The sequence below is a fragment of the Ranitomeya imitator genome, chromosome 3, assembly GCF_032444005.1.
Source record: "Ranitomeya imitator isolate aRanImi1 chromosome 3, aRanImi1.pri, whole genome shotgun sequence".
Lineage (NCBI taxonomy): Eukaryota > Metazoa > Chordata > Amphibia > Anura > Dendrobatidae > Ranitomeya > Ranitomeya imitator.
Window position 1 is genome coordinate 15,868,040 of NC_091284.1, and position 22,027 is coordinate 15,890,066.

At 45.4% G+C, this 22,027-nt stretch overlaps 1 protein-coding gene across 2 annotated transcripts in view; it reads left to right on the plus strand.

Moving 5' to 3' along the window:
* Positions 1-22,027, plus strand: part of ATP6V1A (ATPase H+ transporting V1 subunit A) — a 53,121-nt gene that overhangs the window by 12,036 nt on the left and 19,058 nt on the right. The window contains exons 1-4 of one of the 2 annotated variants that reach the window (XM_069760542.1): positions 11,047-11,130; positions 19,224-19,290; positions 19,901-20,000; positions 20,481-20,609. In XM_069760542.1, coding sequence (XP_069616643.1) covers positions 19,919-20,000; positions 20,481-20,609 — 211 coding nt within the window. In that variant the 5' untranslated portion in view covers positions 11,047-11,130; positions 19,224-19,290; positions 19,901-19,918. Of the gene's footprint in view, positions 1-11,046; positions 11,131-19,223; positions 19,291-19,900; positions 20,001-20,480; positions 20,610-22,027 lie in introns of those variants that run through there. The other variant, XM_069760540.1, reaches the window with a different exon arrangement.

Sequence of the window (22,027 nt, forward strand, 5' to 3'; positions counted from 1 at the left end):
ACGTCCGTTATATTATTATTATTAGATCGCACTGTCTGTTATATTATTATTATTAGATCGCATCGTCCGTTATATTATTATTATTAGATCGCACCGTCCGTTATATTATTATTAGATCGCACCGTCTGTTATATTATTATTATTATTTATTATTATTATTATTATTATTAATAATAGATCGCACCATCCGTTATTATTAGATGGCACCGTCCGTTATATTATTATTATTATTAGATCGCAACGTCCGTTATATTATTATTATTAGATCGCACCGTCCGTTATATTATTATTATTAGATCGCACCGTCCGTTACATTATTATTATTAGATCGCACCGTCCGTTATATTATTATTATTATTAGATCGCACCGTCCGTTATATTATTATTATTAGATCGCACCGTCCGTTATAGTATTATTATTATTATTAGATCGCACCGTCCATTATATTATTATTATTATTAGATCGCACCGTCCGTTACATTATTATTATTAGATCGCACCGTCCGTTACATTATTATTATTAGATCGCACCGTCCGTTATATTATTATTATTATTAGATCGCACCGTCCATTATATTATTATTATTATTATTAGATCGCACCGTCCATTATATTATTATTATTATTATTATTAGATCGCACCGTCCGTTATATTATTATTATTAGATCGCACCGTCCGTTATATTATTATTATTAGATCGCACCATCCGTTATATTATTATTATTAGATCGCACCGTCCATTATATTATTATTATTATTATTAGATCGCACCGTCCATTATATTATTATTATTATTAGATCGCACCGTCCGTTATATTATTATTATTAGATCGCACCGTCCGTTATATTATTATTATTAGATCGCACCGTCCGTTATATTATTATTATTAGATCGCACCGTCCATTATATTATTATTATTATTATTATTATTAATAGATCGCACCATCCGTTATTATTAGATCGCACCGTCCGTTATATTATTATTATTATTAGATCGCACCGTCCGTTATATTATTATTAGATCGCACCGTCCGTTATATTATTATTAGATCGCACCGTCCGTTATATTATTATTATTAGATCGCACCGTCCGTTATATTATTATTAGATCGCACCGTCCGTTATATTATCATTAGATCGCACCGTCCGTTATATTATTATTATTAGATCGCACCGTCCGTTATATTAATATTAGATCGCACCGTCCGTTATATTATCGTTATTAGATCGCACTGTCCGTTATATTATTATTATTATTAGATCGCACTGTCCGTTATTATTATTATTATTAGATCGCAATGTCCGTTATATTATTATTAGATCGCACCGTCCGTTATATTATTATTATTATTATTAGATCGCACCGTCCGTTATATTATCGTTATTAGATCGCACCGTCCGTTATATTATTATTAGATCGCACCGTCCGTTATATTATTATTATTAGATCGCACCGTCCGTTATATTATCATTATTAGATCGCACCGTCCGTTATATTATCATTAGATCGCACCGTCCGTTATATTATTATTATTAGATCGCACCGTCCGTTATATTATTATTAGATCGCACCGTCCGTTATATTATCGTTATTAGATCGCACCGTCCGTTATATTATTATTATTATTAGATCGCACCGTCTGTTATATTATCATTATTAGATCGCACCGTCCGTTATATTATCATTAGATCGCACCGTCCGTTATATTATTATTAGATCGCACCGTCCGTTATATTATCGTTATTAGATCGCACCGTCCGTTATATTATCGTTATTAGATCGCACCGTCCGTTATATTATTATTATTAGATCGCACCGTCCGTTATATTATTATTAGATCGCACCGTCCGTTATATTATTATTAGATCGCACCGTCCGTTATATTATCGTTATTAGATCGCACCGTCCGTTATATTATTATTAGATCGCACCGTCCGTTATATTAATATTAGATCGCACCGTCCGTTATATTATCGTTATTAGATCGCACCGTCCGTTATATTATCGTTATTAGATCGCACCGTCCGTTATATTATTATTAGATCGCACCGTCCGTTATATTATCATTAGATCGCACCGTCCGTTATATTATTATTATTAGATCGCACCGTCCGTTATATTAATATTAGATCGCACCGTCCGTTATATTATCGTTATTAGATCGCACTGTCCGTTATATTTTTATTATTATTATTATTAGATCGCACCGTCCGTTATTATTATTATTATTATTAGATCGCAATGTCCGTTATATTATTATTATTATTATTAGATCGCACCGTCCGTTATATTATTATTATTATTATTAGATCGCACCGTCCGTTATATTATCGTTATTAGATCGCACTGTCCGTTATATTATTATTATTATTATATCGCACCGTCCGTTAGGTAACGTTCACACTAGCGTTATGCTAGTGTGCGTCGGGCAACGCAGCGGCGACGCACGCGTCATGCGCCCCTATACTTAACATGGGGGACGCATGCGTTTTTGTTTGTTGCGTTGTGCGACGCATGCGTCTTTTTTGCCGCAAGCGTCGGACCAAGAAAACGCAACAAGTTGCATTTTTCTTGCGTCTGATTTTCGGCAAAAAACGACGCATGCGTCGCAAAACGCAGCGTTTTTGCGTGCGTTTTGCTGCATTTTTGCGTGCGTTGTGCGTTGCGTCGCCGACGCAGCGGCGCACAACGCTAGTGTGAACGTAGCCTTATATTATCGTTATTATTATTATATCGCACCGTCCGTTATATTATCGTTATTAGATCGCACCGTCCGTTATATTATTATTATTAGATCGCACCGTCCGTTATATTATTATTAGATCGCACCGTCCGTTATATTATTATTATTATATCGCACCGTCCGTTATATTATCGTTATTAGATCGCACCGTCCGTTATATTATCATGATTAGATCGCACCGTCCGTTATATTATTATTATTATATTGCACCGTCCGTTATATTATCGTTATTAGATCGCACCGTCCGTTATATTATTATTATTAGATCGCACCGTCCGTTATATTATTATTATTAGATCGCACCGTCCATTATATTATCATTATTAGATCGCACTGTCCGTTATATTATTATTATTAGATCGCACCGTCCATTATATTATCATTATTAGATCGCACCGTCCGTTATATTATTATTATTATTAGATCGCACCGTCCATTATATTATCATTATTAGATCGCACCGTCCGTATTATTATTATTATTAGATCGCACCGTCTGTTATATTATTATTATTAGATCGCACTGTCCGTTATATTATTATTATTAGATCGCACCCTCCGTTATATTATTATTATTAGATCGCACCGTCCGTTATATTATTATTATTAGATCGCACAGTCCGTTATTATTATTAGATCGCACCGTCCGTTATATTATTATTATTATTAGATCGCACCGTCCGTTATATTATTATTATTAGATCGCACCGTCCATTATATTATCATTATTAGATCGCACCGTCCGTTATATCATTATTATTAGATCGCAACGTCCGTTATATTATTATTATTAGATCGCACCGTCCATTATATTATCATTATTAGATCGCACCGTCCGTTATATTATTTTTATTAGATCGCACCGTCCGTTATATTATTATTATTAGATCGCACCGTCCGTTATATTATTATTATTAGATCGCACCGTCCGTTATATTATTATTATTATTATTAATAGATCGCACCATCCGTTATTATTAGATCGCACCGTCCGTTATATTATTATTATTATTAGATCGCAACGTCCGTTATATTATTATTATTATTATTATTAGATCGCAACGTCCGTTATATTATTATTATTATTATTATTATTAGATCGCACCGTCCGTTATATTATTATCATTATTATTATTATTATTAGATCGCACCGTCCGTTATATTATTATTATTATTAGATCGCACCGTCCATTTTATTATTATTATTATTATTAGATCGCACCGTCCGTTATATTATTATTATTAGATCGCACCGTCCGTTATATTATTATTATTATTATTAATAGATCGCACCATCCGTTATTATTAGATCGCACCGTCCGTTATATTATTATTATTATTAGATCGCAACGTCCGTTATATTATTATTATTATTATTATTATTAGATCGCACCGTCCGTTATATTATTATCATTATTATTATTATTATTAGATCGCACCGTCCGTTATATTATTATTATTATTAGATCGCACCGTCCATTTTATTATTATTATTATTATTATTAGATCGCACCGTCCGTTACATTATTATTATTATTAGATCGCACCGTCCGTTACATTATTATTATTATTAGATCGCACCGTCCATTATATTATTATTATTATTATTAGATCGCACCGTCCATTATATTATTATTATTAGATCGCACTGTCCATTATATTATTATTATTAGATCGCACCGTCCATTATATTATTATTATTATTAGATCGCACCGTCCGTTACATTATTATTATTAGATCGCACCGTCCATTATATTATTATTATTATTAGATCGCACCGTCCGTTACATTATTATTATTAGATCGCACCGTCCGTTATATTATTAATATTATTATATCGCACCGTCCGTTATATTATTATTATTAGATCGCACCGTCCGTTATAGTATTATTATTATTATTAGATCGCACCGTCCATTATATTATTATTATTATTAGATCGCACCGTCCGTTATATTATTATTATTAGATCGCACCGTCCGTTATATTATTATTATTAGATCGCACCGTCCCTTACATTATTATTATTAGATCGCACCGTCCGTTACATTATTATTATTAGATCGCACCGTCCGTTATATTATTATTATTATTATTAGATCGCACCGTCCATTATATTATTATTATTATTATTAGATCGCACCGTCCATTATATTATTATTATTAGATCGCACCGTCCGTTATATTATTATTATTAGATCGCACCGTCCGTTATATTATTATTATTAGATCGCACCGTCCATTATATTATTATTATTATTATTATTATTATTATTATTAGATCGCACCGTCCATTATATTATTATTATTATTATTAGATCGCACCGTCCGTTATATTATTATTATTAGATCGCACCGTCCGTTATATTATTATTATTAGATCGCACCGTCCGTTATATTATTATTATTAGATCGCACCGTCCATTATATTATTATTATTATTATTAATAGATCGCACCATCCGTTATTATTAGATCGCACCGTCCGTTATATTATTATTATTATTAGATCGCAACGTCCGTTATATTATTATTATTAGATCGCACCGTCCGTTATATTATCATTATTATTATTATTAGATCGCACCGTCCGTTATATTATTATTATTATTAGATCGCACCGTCCATTATATTATTATTATTATTATTATTAGATCGCACCGTCCATTATATTATTATTATTATTATTATTAGATCGCACCGTCCATTATATTATTATTATTATTAGATCGCACCGTCCGTTATATTATTATTATTAGATCGCACCGTCCGTTATATTATTATTATTAGATCGCACCGTCCATTATATTATTATTATTATTAGAGCGCACCGTCCGTTACATTATTATTATTAGATCGCACCGTCCGTTACATTATTATTATTAGATCGCACCGTCCATTATATTATTATTATTATTATTATTATTAGATCGCACCGTCCATTATATTATTATTATTATTAGATCGCACCGTCCGTTATATTATTTTTATTAGATCGCACCGTCCGTTATATTATTATTATTAGATCGCACCGTCCGTTATATTATTATTATTAGATCGCACCGTCCGTTATATTATTATTATTAGATCGCACCGTCCGTTATATTATTATTATTATTATTATTATTAATAGATCGCACCGTCCGTTATATTATTATTATTATTAGATCGCAACGTCCGTTATATTATTATTATTATTATTATTAGATCGCAACGTCCGTTATATTATTATTATTATTATTATTATTATTATTATTATTAGATCGCACCGTCCGTTATATTATTATTATTATTAGATCGCACCGTCCATTTTATTATTATTATTATTATTAGATCGCACCGTCCGTTATATTATTATTATTATTAGATCGCACCGTCCATTATATTATTATTATTATTAGATCGCACCGTCCGTTACATTATTATTATTATTAGATCGCACCGTCCGTTATATTATTATTATTAGATCGCACCGTCCATTATATTATTATTATTATTAGATCGCACCGTCCGTTACATTATTATTATTAGATCGCACCGTCCGTTACATTATTATTATTATTAGATCGCACCGTCCATTATATTATTATTATTATTATTAGATCGCACCGTCCATTATATTATTATTATTATTATTAGATCGCACTGTCCATTATATTATTATTATTATTATTAGATCGCACTGTCCATTATATTATTATTATTATTATTATTAGATCGCACCGTCCATTATATTATTATTATTATTAGATCGCACCGTCCATTATATTATTATTATTATTATTAGATCGCACTGTCCATTATATTATTATTATTATTATTAGATCGCACCGTCCGTTACATTATTATTATTATTAGATCGCACCGTCCGTTATATTATTATTATTAGATCGCACCGTCCATTATATTATTATTATTATTATTAGATCGCACCGTCCGTTACATTATTATTATTATTAGATCGCACCGTCCATTATATTATTATTAGATCGCACCGTCCATTATATTATTATTATTAGATCGCACCGTCCGTTACATTATTATTATTAGATCTCACCGTCCATTATATTGTTATTATTATTATTATTATTAGATCGCACCGTCCATTATATTATTATTATTATTATTAGATCGCACCGTCCGTTACATTATTTTTATTAGATCGCACCGTCCGTTATATTATTTTTATTAGATCGCACCGTCCGTTACATTATTTTTATTAGATCGCACCGTCCGTTATATTATTTTTATTAGATCGCACCGTCCGTTATATTATTTTTATTAGATCGCACCGTCCGTTATATTATTTTTATTAGATCGCACCGTCCGTTATATTATTATTATTAGATCGCACCGTCCGTTATATTATTATTATTATTATTATTATTATTATTAATAGATCGCACCATCCGTTATTATTAGATCACACCGTCCGTTATATTATTATTAGATCGCACCGTCCGTTATATTATTATTATTAGATCGCAGCGTCCGTTATATTATTATTAGATCGCACCGTCCGTTAGATTATTATTATTAGATCGCACCGTCCGTTATATTATTATTAGATCGCACCGTCCGTTGTATTATTATTAGATCGCACCGTCCGTTATATTATTATTAGATCGCACCGTCCGTTGTATTATCATTATTAGATCGCACCGTCTGTTATATCTTTATAATCCTCCGTGTAGATGGTGGCGGCTGCTGCGCGGCTCTTTTTCGTACTCTGGTCACAGGTGACCGATCTCCAGGTGATTATAGGTTGGTGGTCGCTGATTACAGATCATGTCTCGGCTCAGTATTAGTGGGGGAGGGGCGGTATAAGGCGCCGTGCAGCGGATGCTGTATAATGTTATATATCCTGTGTATTGCAGGTCGGGGGGACTTGTAGTCCCGGGGGAGTTTGGGTTAATGTCGGGGGCTCGGGGTCACAGTGGTTCCGGCCTTCTACTCCCCATGAAAAGAACATTACTACAGGTAATATGATGGGGCCCGAGACCCTCAGGTGTCTCCTCCAGGTACACTGTGACACCGCGGCCGGGAGGTCTGATGTCTGGTGTGACCTGGACGCTCCTGGGGTCTTGTGTCGAGAGACTGCCCACAGTGGGGGGGCCCCGATGTTGCCCACAGTGGGGGGGCCCCGATGTCGCCCACAGTGGGGGGGCCCCGATGTCGCCCACAGTGGGGGGGCCCCGATGTCGCCCACAGTGGGGGGGCCCCGATGTCGCCCACAGTGGGGGGGCCCCGATGTCGCCCACAGTGGGGGGGCCCCGATGTCGCCCACAGTGGGGGGGCCCCGATGTCGCCCCGGTGTTCATCAATTCACTGACAGCAAGAAGAGGTGGAGAGTTCAGTCACACGGGCGATGGGCACACGGCCCACCCTCGCGTCCACAGTGATGAGTCTTCTATCACATAAGGCGCATTAGAAAATTGTTTTCCATGGTCGGGTGACAACGCCACAATGTCTCCATTATCTGCGCTGTGTGAGGAATGCAGCCCCCCCCCCCCGGACCCTCCATGTGACGCTGCTGCACAGGAGCACGTGCAGTGTGGAGACTCCGAGATTCCTTAGGAAGTTCAGGCTGTGAGTGACAGATCTAATGGTAGTGCTCCGAGAGCGGGGAGCCACGAATAAGGCACTGTTGTGGGGGGTTCCCGGTATACGGCAGGTCTTGTGGGGGGTTCCCGGTATACGGCGGGTCTTGTGGGGGATTCCCGGTATACGGCAGGTCTTGTGGGGTGTTCCCGGTATACAGCAGGTCTTGTGAGGTGTTCCCGGTATATATGGCAGGTCTTGTGGGGTGTTCCTGGTATACGGCAGGTCTTGTGGGGGGTTCCCGGTATACTGTGGGTCTTGTGGGGTGTTCCTGGTATACGGTGGGTCTTGTGGGGGGTCCCGGTATATGGCAGGTCTTGTGGGGTGTTCCTGGTATACGGAGGGTCTTGTGGGGTGTTCCTGGTATACGGAAGGTCTTGTGGGGTGTTCCCGGTATACGGCAGGTCTTGTGGGGTGTTCCTGGTATACAGCAGGTCTTGTGGGGTGTTCCTGGTATACGGAAGGTCTTGTGGGGTGTTCCTGGTATACGGAAGGTCTTGTGAGGTGTTCCTGGTATACGGCAGGTCTTGTGAGGGGTTCCCAGTATACGGCAGGTCTTGTGGGGTGTTCCCGGTATACAGCAGTTCTTGGGGGGGGTTCCCGGTATACGGCAGGTCTTGTGGGGTGTTCCCGGTATACAGCAGGTCTTGTGAGGTGTTCCTGGTATACGGCAGGTCTTGTGAGGTGTTCCTGGTATACGGAGGGTCTTGTGGGGGGTTCCCGGTATACGGCAGGTCTTGTGGGGTGTTTCCGGTATACAGCAGGTCTTGTGGGGTGTTCCTGGTATATGGCAGGTCTTGTGGGGTGTTCCTGGTATACGGAAGGTCTTGTGGGGTGTTCCCGGTATACGGCAGGTCTTGTGGGGTGTTCCTGGTATACAGCAGGTCTTGTGGGGTGTTCCTGGTATACGGAAGGTCTTGTGGGGTGTTCCTGGTATACGGAAGGTCTTGTGGGGTGTTCCTGGTATACGGAAGGTCTTGTGAGGTGTTCCTGGTATACGGCAGGTCTTGTGAGGGGTTCCCAGTATACGGCAGGTCTTGTGGGGTGTTCCCGGTATACAGCAGTTCTTGGGGGGGGGTTCCCGGTATACGGCAGGTCTTGTGGGGTGTTCCCGGTATACAGCAGGTCTTGTGAGGTGTTCCCGGTATACAGCAGGTCTTGTGAGGTGTTCCCGGTATATATGGCAGGTCTTGTGGGGTGTTCCCGGTATACAGCAGGTCTTGTGGGGTGTTCCCGGTATACAGCAGGTCTTGTGAGGTGTTCCCGGTATATATGGCAGGTCTTGTGGGGTGTTCCTGGTATACGGCAGGTCTTGTGGGGGGTTCCCGGTATACTGTGGGTCTTGTGGGGTGTTCCTGGTATACGGTGGGTCTTGTGGGGGGTTCCCGGTATATGGCAGGTCTTGTGGGGTGTTCCTGGTATATGGCAGGTCTTGTGGGGTGTTCCTGGTATACGGAAGGTCTTGTGGGGGGTTCCCGGTATACTGTGGGTCTTGTGGGGTGTTCCTGGTATACGGTGGGTCTTGTGGGGGGTTCCCGGTATATGGCAGGTCTTGCGGGGGGTTCCAGGTATATGCCGGGTCTTGTGGGGGGTTCCAGGTATATGCCGGGTCTTGTGGGGGGTTCCCAGTAGTATATGCCGGGTCTTGTGGGGGGTTCTCGGTATACAGAGGGTCTTGTCGGGTGTTCCCTGTATACGGCGGGTCTTGTTGGGTGTTCCCTGTATACGGCAGGTCTTGTGGGGAGTTCCCTGTATACGGCAGGTCTTGTGGTGTGTTCCCGGTATATGGCGAGTCTTGTGGGGTGTTCCCGGTATACGGAAGGTCTTGTGGGGTGTTCCCGGTATATGGCGGGTCTTGTGAGGTGTTCCTGGTATACAGAGGGTCTTGTGGGGTGTTCATGGTATACGCCGGGTCTTGTGGGGGGTTCCCGGTATACGGTGGGTCTTGTGGGGGGTTCCCGGTATACGCCGGGTCTTGTGGGGGGTTCTCGGTATATACCGGGTCTTGTGGGGGGTTCTCGGTATACAGAGGGTCTTGTGGGGTGTTCTCGGTATATGCTGGGTCTTGCGGGGGGTTCTCGGTATACGCCGGGTCTTGTGGGGGGTTCTCGGTATACGGAGGGTCTTGTGGGGGGTTCTCTGTATACGGAGGGTCTTGTGGGATGTTCTCGGTATACGGAGGGTCTTGTGGGGGGTTCTCTGTATACGGCAGGTCTTGTGGGATGTTCTCGGTATATGCCGGGTCTTGTGAGGAGTTCCCAGTATACGCCGGGTCTTGTGGGGGGTTCTCGGTATACGGAGGGTCTTGCGGGGGTTCCCGGTGCGCTCCGGTTTGCATTGTCAGTGCAGAGATGGCAGAGGCTCCTCATTGATGTGACTGATACAATGGTGTGAGAACACGCAGAGCATCGCAGCCATGGTGCCAGACAACTCCAGTCACTACGTTGGGGGTCTCCATTTGTTAGGGGGGCAGAGTTATTGCTCTGCAGATTTCAGGGGGGCTGTGTGACCTTTGGTTTTGGGTTTTCTCTATCATTTTCCTATAGATTATATTGTCACTCTGTAGAAATCTTTTTTTCTTAAAGTGGCGGCGCACAGTTGAGGGATTATTGTACTCTGTGAAGCAGCAGATTCTCCTGCACAGCGGAGGAGGAGGATGATGATGATTCTGTGCTCGCAGTCAGGTGACCGCTCAGCTGAGCAGTGAACAGGGAAGTGCGCGCCTCCTCATGTGACTCCGCATCTCACCCTGAGCTCTCCATTCATACCAGTGGACCCTGACTGTGAGTACTGGTGCGGAGGGGGCATCATGATTCATTACTGGTCTGGCCATGGAAGCTGTGCACTGCTGGGACTTGTAGTCTTGCAGCAGGCGGCTCCTTTATGCTTCTGCTGCCTGCTATGCACAGTCTGTGTGATCTTGGAAAGGGTTAATGTCTTTTTCCTCCTGTTGATTATTCAGATACTTTCTACACCGTTCTCTGCACACACCGCATGCTGCAGCGGACACAGGTGAGGTTAGTCTTTACCCGTACACCTGAGGCGTCCTGGTATACAGGTATATCCCTCTGCGTTACCTGCTCCCTATCTCTGGGCAGTAGAATGGTCGCAGCCGCGTGTTGATTTCTGCTCTGCAGCCCACTGACCTGCACAGATTTTCTCGTACAATCTGTGTTCTCATTTCTCGTTATTGCTAAGATCTCTGCTTGCTGCAAGTGAATGGGAATATTCCTGTGTTCATCCATAGACTGAAAACCCGTCCTGATGGCATCCAGCGGAATCGCGCTCCTGTCCCCATAGTTTCTTACTTTCCCGCACTGATACATTGTTACAGAATGAGAATGTAGCTCATAGGGGGTTATGAAGAAACATTTGTAGCAGAACCTCAGCTGTGAGCACTATTAGGTCTGTTTTGGGGTCTCCAATTACTGACAGTTAAGCGGAGATCTTACTCAGGGAATTGTAAAGTGCCGGATAAATCTACAGACCCCCCAATATTAGTCTGTGACGGGGGCTTAGGAGTTGGGGGACGTAATGAAATATGCTGGGGTCTCGGTCTTCTTTTGGTTGCTTGCTTAGCGGGTGCTATTGTGTTTGCAGTTCAATTTTATTGAGGTCTCTGTGTGATACAAATAATTAAAGGAGCGAGTCCCCATTGCAGGACCCCTTTAAAAGAAGCTTAACCCTTTCTCTACCAAAATGGATGATGTGGGTTTCTGCAGTTTTTTTGTGATGCCTCTTTGACCTTGTCTTGACCTTCGCAGCAAGCATCAAGGTCACACCATGTGTGTGGGGGATATTGGGGTCCCTCTGCCACAGGGGCTTTGTGGAGGGGGTGCAGCCGGTGCTCCGCAGAATGTGGCAATCGTGCACAATCTGCAGCTTCCTCTTTTAGAGAAGCAGCTTGGAAATTTGGTGACTCATCGCATCAGCAGCGCAGAGATGACAACGGAGCTGCAGCATCAGCCAGTGATGCGGAGGGCTGAGGACCCCTCACTAGTGCGGTGACTATAGGACCCGCAGGACCCCGCTTCTGACAGGCCCCTTATACTGAGGTAACCTCCGTCCTGGTTTGTGGTGTGAAGGTTGTTGTCTGTGGTTTGTATGTCTGTTGTGGGGTGAGTGTACTGGGCGAGCGGGATGTTACCTCCTCCTGTAGGTTCGGGACTCCTGTAGGTGCTGAGCTCTCTCTCCTCCTGTAGGTGCCGAGCTCTCTCTCCTCCTGTAGGTGCTGAGCTCTTTCTCCTGTAGGTGCTGAGCTCTCTCTCCTCCTGTAGGTGCTGAGCTCTCTCTCCTCCTGTAGGTGCTGAGCTCTCTCTCCTCCTGTAGGTGCTGAGCTCTCTCTCCTCCTGTAGGTGCTGAGCTCTCTCTCCTCCTGTAGGTGCTGAGCTCTCTCTCCTCCTGTAGGTGCTGAGCTCTCTCTCCTCCTGTAGGTGCTGACCTCTCTCTCCTCCTGTAGGTGCTGAGCTCTCTCTCCTCCTGTAGGTGCTGAGCTCTCTCTCCTCCTGTAGGTGCTGAGCTCTCTCTCCTCCTGTAGGTGCTGAGCTCTCTCTCCTCCTGTAGGTGCTGAGCTCTCTCTCCTCCTGTAGGTGCTGAGCTCTCTCTCCTCCTGTAGGTGCCGAGCTCTCTCTCCTCCTGTAGGTGCTGAGCTCTCTCCTCCTGTAGGTGCTGAGCTCTCTCTCCTCCTGTAGGTGCTGAGCTCTCTCTCCTCCTGTAGGTGCCGAGCTCTCTCTCCTCCTGTAGGTGCCGAGCTCTCTCTCCTCCTGTAGGTGCTGAGCTCTCTCTCCTCCTGTAGGTGCTGAGCTCTCTCTCCTCCTGTAGGTGCCGAGCTCTCTCTCCTCCTGTAGGTGCCGAGCTCTCTCTCCTCCTGTAGGTGCTGAGCTCTCTCTCCTCCTGTAGGTGCTGACCTCTCTCTCCTCCTGTAGGTGCTGAGCTCTCTCTCCTCCTGTAGGTGCCGAGCTCTCTCTCCTCCTGTAGGTGCTGAGCTCTCTCTCCTCCTGTAGGTGCCGAGCTCTCTCTCTCCTCCTGTAGGTGCTGACCTCTCTCTCCTCCTGTAGGTGCTGAGCTCTCTCTCCTCCTGTAGGTGCTGAGCTCTCTCTCCTCCTGTAGGTGCTGAGCTCTCTCTCCTCCTGTAGGTGCTGAGCTCTCTCTCCTCCTGTAGGTGCTGAGCTCTCTCTCCTCCTGTAGGTGCTGAGCTCTCTCTCCTCCTGTAGGTGCTGAGCTCTCTCTCCTCCTGTAGGTGCCGAGCTCTCTCTCCTCCTGTAGGTGCCGAGCTCTCTCTCCTCCTGTAGGTGCTGAGCTCTCTCTCCTCCTGTAGGTGCTGAGCTCTCTCTCTCCTCCTGTAGGTGCTGAGCTCTCTCTCCTCCTGTAGGTGCCGAGCTCTCTCTCCTCCTGTAGGTGCCGAGCTCTCTCTCCTCCTGTAGGTGCCGAGCTCTCTCTCCTCCTGTAGGTGCCGAGCTCTCTCTCCTCCTGTAGGTGCTGAGCTCTCTCTCCTCCTGTAGGTGCTGAGCTCTCTCTCCTCCTGTAGGTGCTGAGCTCTCTCTCCTCCTGTAGGTGCTGAGCTCTCTCTCCTCCTGTAGGTGCTGAGCTCTCTCTCCTCCTGTAGGTGCTGAGCTCTCTCTCCTCCTGTAGGTGCTGAGCTCTCTCTCCTCCTGTAGGTGCTGAGCTCTCTCTCCTCCTGTAGGTGCTGAGCTCTCTCTCCTCCTGTAGGTGCTGAGCTCTCTCCTCCTGTAGGTGCTGAGCTCTCTCTCCTCCTGTAGGTGCTGAGCTCTCTCTCCTCCTGTAGGTGCTGAGCTCTCTCTCCTCCTGTAGGTGCTGAGCTCTCTCTCCTCCTGTAGGTGCTGACCTCTCTCTCCTCCTGTAGGTGCTGACCTCTCTCTCCTCCTGTAGGTGCTGACCTCTCTCTCCTCCTGTAGGTGCTGACCTCTCTCTCCTCCTGTAGGTGCTGACCTCTCTCTCCTCCTGTAGGTGCTGACCTCTCTCTCCTCCTGTAGGTGCTGACCTCTCTCTCCTCCTGTAGGTGCTGAGCTCTCTCTCCTCCTGTAGGTGCTGACCTCTCTCTCCTCCTGTAGGTGCTGACCTCTCTCTCCTCCTGTAGGTGCTGACCTCTCTCTCCTCCTGTAGGTGCTGACCTCTCTCTCCTCCTGTAGGTGCTGACCTCTCTCTCCTCCTGTAGGTGCTGACCTCTCTCTCCTCCTGTAGGTGCTGACCTCTCTCTCCTCCTGTAGGTGCTGAGCTCTCTCTCCTCCTGTAGGTGCTGAGCTCTCTCTCCTCCTGTAGGTGCTGAGCTCTCTCTCCTCCTGTAGGTGCTGAGCTCTCTCTCCTCCTGTAGGTGCTGAGCTCTCCCCTCCTGTAGGTGCTGAGCTCTCTCTCCTCCTGTAGGTGCCGAGCTCTCTCTCCTCCTGTAGGTGCTGAGCTCTCTCTCCTCCTGTAGGTGCCGAGCTCTCTCTCCTCCTGTAGGTGCTGAGCTCTCTCTCTCCTCCTGTAGGTGCTGAGCTCTCTCTCTCCTCCTGTAGGTGCTGAGCTCTCTCTCTCCTCCTGTAGGTGCCGAGCTCTCTCTCCTCCTGTAGGTGCTGAGCTCTCTCTCCTCCTGTAGGTGCCGAGCTCTCTCTCCTCCTGTAGGTGCTGAGCTCTCTCTCTCCTCCTGTAGGTGCTGAGCTCTCTCTCTCCTCCTGTAGGTGCTGAGCTCTCTCTCTCCTCCTGTAGGTGCTGAGCTCTCTCTCCTCCTGTAGGTGCTGAGCTCTCTCTCCTCCTGTAGGTGCCGAGCTCTCTCCTCCTGTAGGTGCCGAGCTCTCTCCTCCTGTAGGTGCCGAGCTCTCTCCTCCTGTAGGTGCTGAGCTCTCTCTCCTCCTGTAGGTGCTGAGCTCTCTCTCCTCCTGTAGGTGCTGAGCTCTCTCTCTCCTCCTGTAGGTGCTGAGCTCTCTCTCTCCTCCTGTAGGTGCTGAGCTCTCTCTCCTCCTGTAGGTGCTGAGCTCTCTCTCCTCCTGTAGGTGCTGAGCTCTCTCTCCTCCTGTAGGTGCTGAGCTCTCCCCTCCTGTAGGTGCTGAGCTCTCTCTCCTCCTGTAGGTGCCGAGCTCTCTCTCCTCCTGTAGGTGCCGAGCTCTCTCTCCTCCTGTAGGTGCTGAGCTCTCTCTCTCCTCCTGTAGGTGCTGAGCTCTCTCTCTCCTCCTGTAGGTGCTGAGCTCTCTCTCTCCTCCTGTAGGTGCTGAGCTCTTTCTCCTGTAGGTGCTGAGCTCTCTCTCTCCTCCTGTAGGTGCTGAGCTCTCTCTCCTCCTGTAGGTGCTGAGCTCTCTCTCCTCCTGTAGGTGCTGAGCTCTCCCCTCCTGTATGTGCTGAGCTCTCTCCTCCTGTAGGTGCTGAGCTCTCTCTCCTCCTGTAGGTGCTGAGCTCTCTCTCCTCCTGTAGGTGCTGAGCTCTCTCTCTCCTCCTGTAGGTGCTGAGCTCTCTCCTCCTGTAGGTGCCGAGCTCTCTCTCTCCTCCTGTAGGTGCCGAGCTCTCTCTCTCCTCCTGTAGGTGCTGAGCTCTCTCTCCTCCTGTAGGTGCTGAGCTCTCTCTCCTCCTGTAGGTGCTGAGCTCTCCCCTCCTGTAGGTGCTGAGCTCTCTCTCCTCCTGTAGGTGCCGAGCTCTCTCTCCTCCTGTAGGTGCCGAGCTCTCTCTCCTCCTGTAGGTGCCGAGCTCTCTCTCTCCTCCTGTAGGTGCTGAGCTCTCTCTCTCCTCCTGTAGGTGCTGAGCTCTCTCTCTCCTCCTGTAGGTGCTGAGCTCTTTCTCCTGTAGGTGCTGAGCTCTCTCTCTCCTCCTGTAGGTGCTGAGCTCTCTCTCCTCCTGTAGGTGCTGAGCTCTCTCTCCTCCTGTAGGTGCTGAGCTCTCCCCTCCTGTATGTGCTGAGCTCTCTCCTCCTGTAGGTGCTGAGCTCTCTCTCCTCCTGTAGGTGCTGAGCTCTCTCTCCTCCTGTAGGTGCTGAGCTCTCTCTCTCCTCCTGTAGGTGCCGAGCTCTCTCCTCCTGTAGGTGCCGAGCTCTCTCTCTCCTCCTGTAGGTGCCGAGCTCTCTCTCCTCCTGTAGGTGCCGAGCTCTCTCTCTCCTCCTGTAGGTGCTGAGCTCTCTCTCCTCCTGTAGGTGCTGAGCTCTCTCTCCTCCTGTAGGTGCTGAGCTCTCTCTCCTCCTGTAGGTGCTGAGCTCTCTCTCCTCCTGTAGGTGCTGAGCTCTCTCTCCTCCTGTAGGTGCCGAGCTCTCTTTCTCTCTCTCTCTCTCTCTCTCTCTCCTCCTGTAGGTTCCGAGCTCTCTCTCCTCCTGTAGGTGCCGAGCTCTCTCTCTCTCTCTCTCTCTCCTCCTCCTGTAGGTGCCGAACTCTCTCTCTCTCTCTCCTCCTGTAGGTGCCGAGCTCTCTCTCCTCCTGTAGGTGCCGAGCTCTCTTTCTCTCTCTCTCTCTCTCCTCCTGTAGGTGCTGATTTCTTTTATCCTGTATGGCAACAATAAGCTTTTCCCATTTTATTTTTTAGCTTCTTACCATTTGTGTACCGCAGTGCTGACATCACACTGCCATGTACAGTTGTGTGGCAGAATTTTTGCTTTCTTGGCCTTTTTTCAGAGAATATGATTGATATAACACCAAAACTTTTCCTCCACTCATGGTTAGTGGTTGGGTGAAGCCATTTATTGTCAAACTACTGTGTTTTCTCTTTGTAAATCATAATGACAACACAAAACATTCAAATGACCCTGATCAAAAGTTCACATGCCCCATTTCTTAATACCGTGTATTGCCCCCTCTAACATCAATGACAGCTTGAAGTCTTTTATGGTAGTTGTGGATGAGGTTCTTTATTTTCTCAGATGGTAAAGCTGCCCACTCTTCTTGGCATAAAGCTTCCAGTTCCTGTAAATTCCTGGGCTGTCTAGCATGAGATCTCCTCAGAGTGGCTCAATGATATTGAGGTCAGGAGACTGAGATGGCCACTCCAGAACCTTCACTTTCTTCTGCTGTAGCCAATGACAGGTCGACTTTGCCTTGTGTTTTGGATCTTTGTCATGTTGGAACGTCCAAGTATGTCCCATGGCCAGCTTCCGGGCTGATGAGTGCAAATTTGCCTCCAGTATTTGCTGATAATGTGCTGCATTCATATTTCCTTTAACTTTGACCAAGTTTCCTGTGCCTTAGTAGCTGTAGCTCACACATCCCCAAAACATCAGTGATCCTCTCTCCAAATGTAACGTTTATGGTTGTGGCCAAAAAGTTCAATTTTGGTCTCATCACTCCAAATTACCTTGTTCCGGAAGTTTTGAGGCTTGTGTTTGTGCTGTTTTGCGTATTGTAGGCGAGGTACTTTGTGGCATTTGCGCAGTAATGGTTTTCTTCTGGTGCCTTTTACCATGCAGCCCATTTTTCTTCAAGTGCCTCCTTATTGTGCATCTTGAAACATCCACACCACTAGTTTTCAGAGAGTCCTGTATTTCAGCTGATGTTATTTGTGGGTTTTTCTTTGCTTCCCGAACAATTTTCCTGGCAGTTGTGGACGACATTTTTGTTGGTCTACCTGACCGTGGATTTGTTCTTACAGAGCCCCTGATTTTCCATTTGTTAATCACAGTGTGACTGGCATTATCAATTCCTTGGATATCTTTTTCTATCCCTTTCCTGTTTTATACAGTTCAACTACCTTTTCCCATAGATCCGTTGACAATTCTTTTGCTTTCCCCATGACTCACAATCCAGAAAAGTCAGTGGCTGGATGAAAGATGCAAGAGTCTGTCTGGATCCCAGAAACTCACTCAGCTTTTATGCACAGACACTGATTACAAGAAAACAGGTCATAGGTGAGGATATTACCTTTAGTAGCCGTTCACATCCATTTGTGTCAACTTCTGTGCATGTTATCAGGCCAAAATCACCAGGGGATATGAACTTTTGATCAGGGTCATTTGGATAGTTTGGGTGCAGTTTGACAATAAATGGCTTCACCCAACCACTATCTATGAGTGCAGGAAAAGTTTTGGTGTTATCATTGAAAAAAAGGCCAAGAAAGCAAAAATTCTGCCGGGGTATGTAAACTTATGAGCACAACTGTAATACAAGCTGTAGATGCGCTGTGACTTGTAGTCCAGTGTGTGAATGGTGTGACTGGTTGGGGAAGTTCTTGGAAGACGTTTCCTAATCGTGACACCACTTCCTCCGAGGGTCCATTTCTTGGTATGAGTCTGGGTCCTGTGTGTATTTGGAGATTGTGCAGCTCTCGTCCTCCGGTGTTTTTCCTGGTGACGATCTCATTATACCGCTGTCGCTCCATGGACCTGACGGTCAGAGCCGGGCGGCTGCTGGGGACACGGCGGTCTGACCGCACCACTGATAAGTCGTACTATGTATCCTGGGCGGTCCGACGGAGAAGGGTCCTGGTCAGCAAGGCTCCGGCTCATTCTGATATTCTCCTATCGCTGGAAGGACAGACCATTACATGTATTGTTCTCTGTTATCAGCCCGGGAAGATGCTGACCCTGGAGACCTTAGATCCCCTAATATAAGGCTATAACCCCCCCTGTTTGAGGTCGGATCGGAGCCTCTTCTGCAGATTAACATGAGACATGCTGCGAGGATGGGGGATCATGTGACACCTGCGGAGGGTGGTATACGGGGGTCTGCGTCCTCGCCCCTCCTCCGTTCACACTCAGCCGCCACTTGACCTGTTAGTTTGGTGATGAATCCGTATTGGGGTGAGAGATTCCCGGGATTGTGATACTGTAACCCCCCCACTTGGTACAGGACATTCCCCTCCTGTTCTCTCTCCCCCATGCTTTACACTGCTGAATTCCTCATCTCTCCGTTTCCTTCAATGGTCATCTCGGCAGTTGGCGTCCATTACCGTTTCCTCTTGTTTCCCCTTCTAGGTGATCGATCGCAGATTTCCAGCGGGTGACGTCACTTCCAGGCGCGGAGCAGATCGTCCGTGAAGCCGTAAGTCGCTCCTCGGATCTCACTCATCCCCCGGCGTTCGGCTCCTCACACTGTGATCGTGCAGATCCCCGCCTGCTGCGCCGCGGGGGCGCTCGCTGAATATCCACGCCATTTCGTTTTTTCCCTTTTGTATTTTATGAATTGATAAAAAGTGAGTGACGAAACTATTAACCCTTCAATGTACGAAGCGTCTCACTCGGCAGCATTTTTTTTTTTTTCTCCCTCCACGCCTGCCTAAAACTTTTGCACAGCCCCGGACGGTAGAAATAAAGAAATCATTTCCATTTCTCAAAAGCTTAAAATCAGAGAGAACTTTTGTTATTTCTTTATTTTCAATCTGTTTACAAAACTTTAAAAACGTATAAAATATAATAGAATGTTTATTCAACACGTTGAAAAATGGATAAATATCCGAATCGCTCCTCCAAAAAATAACAATAAAAATAGATCAGAACAATGGTTGTCGCGCAGTATTTCCAGCTGATCAGCGGCCGCTCGTGTCATTCTTTATATCTGCCGCGGTTTTATCTTTAGGAGGAGGACCCCTTTAATTCAGTCTTTGCAGCAGTCTACAGTAAAGTGACTTATTTTTTTTTTTTAATGTTTTCAGAAATTTTAAGACCTAGTCATGGATTTTTCCAAATTACCGAAGATCAGGGATGAAGAGCGGGAGAGCAAATTCGGCTACGTGCACGGGGTCTCCGGTCCCGGTGAGTACAGCGCTAATGTCGGCGGGTGGGAGGTAGACGCTCGGGGGTCTTAGTGTCTGATGTGTCTCCAAGTTATTCATCGACGCTGTGGACCAATGTTGTGAATCTTGTCCCATCTACCCCTATATATATTTTATCTCTCCAGTCACATCCAGAGCTGCATTCACAGTTCAGCCGGCAGGTTGACTTTATAATCTGCACCGTAACCTTGTCATTAACCAAACTACATCCGCATCCGACTGCTCCAGGGTGATCTGTCATCAGTGGCAACAGCAAAAAGGATTGTGGATGCAGCTTCGGATGTGACTGGAGGATACCTGTGTATCTCAAAGGGAATCAACAGCAAGAAGGTTGTCAGCCCCCAGCAGAGATTGGGGGAGTTGTCAGCAGCCGGACATAAGGAAATGTGCGATTAATGCCGTCATACGTATCGTCCTCGTCGCTTCCTCTATCTGACCCTCGGTCTTGTTGCTCGCTCAGTGGTGACTGCGTCCAATATGGCGGGAGCGGCCATGTACGAGCTGGTGCGTGTGGGACACTCCGAGCTGGTCGGCGAGATCATCCGCCTGGAAGGAGACATGGCCACCATCCAAGTGTACGAAGAGACCTGTATCCTTCATCCAGGGGCTGGGGGGCTGCAGATATACAGGTATACAGTGAGTGCACCAGCAGAATAGTGAGTGCAGCTCTGGAGTATAATACAGGATGTAACTCAGGATCAGTAATGTAATGTATGTACACAGTGACTGCACCAGCAGAATAGTGAGTGCAGCTCTGGAGTATAATACAGGAGGTAACTCAGGATCAGTAATGTAATGTATGTACACAGTGACTGCACCAGCAGAATAGTGAGTGCAGCTCTGGAGTATAATACAGGAGGTAACTCAGGATCAGTAATGTAATGTATGTACACAGTGACTGCACCAGCAGAATAGTGAGTGCAGCTCTGGAGTATAATACAGGATGTAACTCAGGATCAGTAATGTAATGTATGTACACAGTGACTGCACCAGCAGAATAGTGAGTGCAGCTCTGGAGTATAATACAGGATGTAACTCAGGATCAGTAATATAATGTATGTACACAGTGACTGCACCAGCAGAATAGTGAGTGCAGCTCTGGGGTATAATACAGGATGTAACTCAGGATCAGTAATGTAATGTATGTACACAGTGACTGCACCAGCAGAATAGTGAGTGCAGCTCTGGGGTGTAATACAGGAGGTAAGTCAGGATCAGTAATGTAATGTATGTACACAGTGAGTGCACCAGCAGAAAAGTGAGTGCAGCTCTGGGGTATAATACAGGAGGTAACTCAAGGTCAGTACTGTATGTACACAGTGACTGCACCAGCAGAATAGTGAGTGCAGCTCTGGGGTATAATACAGGATGTAACTCAGGATCAGTAATGTATGTACACAGTGACTGCACCAGCAGAATAGTGAGTGCAGCTCTGGGGTATAATACAGGAGGTAACTCAGCATCAGTAATGTAATGTATGTACACAGTGACTGCACCAGCAGAATAGGGAGTGCAGCTCTGGAGTATAATACAGGATGTAACTCAGGATCAGTAATGTAATGTATGTACACAGTGACTGCACCAGCAGAATAGTGAGTGCAGCTCTGGGGTATAATACAGGAGGTAGCTCAGCATCAGTAATGTAATGTATGTACACAGTGACTGCACCAGCAGAATAGTGAGTGCAGCTCTGGGGTATAATACAGGAGGTAGCTCAGCATCAGTAATGTAATGTATGTACACAGTGACTGCACCAGCAGAATAGTGAGTGCAGCTCTGGAGTATAATACAGGATGTAACTCAGGATCAGTAATGTAATGTATGTACACAGTGACTGCACCAGCAGAATAGTGAGTGCAGCTCTGGGGTATAATACAGGAGGTAGCTCAGCATCAGTAATGTAATGTATGTACACAGTGACTGCACCAGCAGAATAGTGAGTGCAGCTCTGGGGTATAATACAGGAGGTAGCTCAGCATCAGTAATGTAATGTATGTACACAGTGAC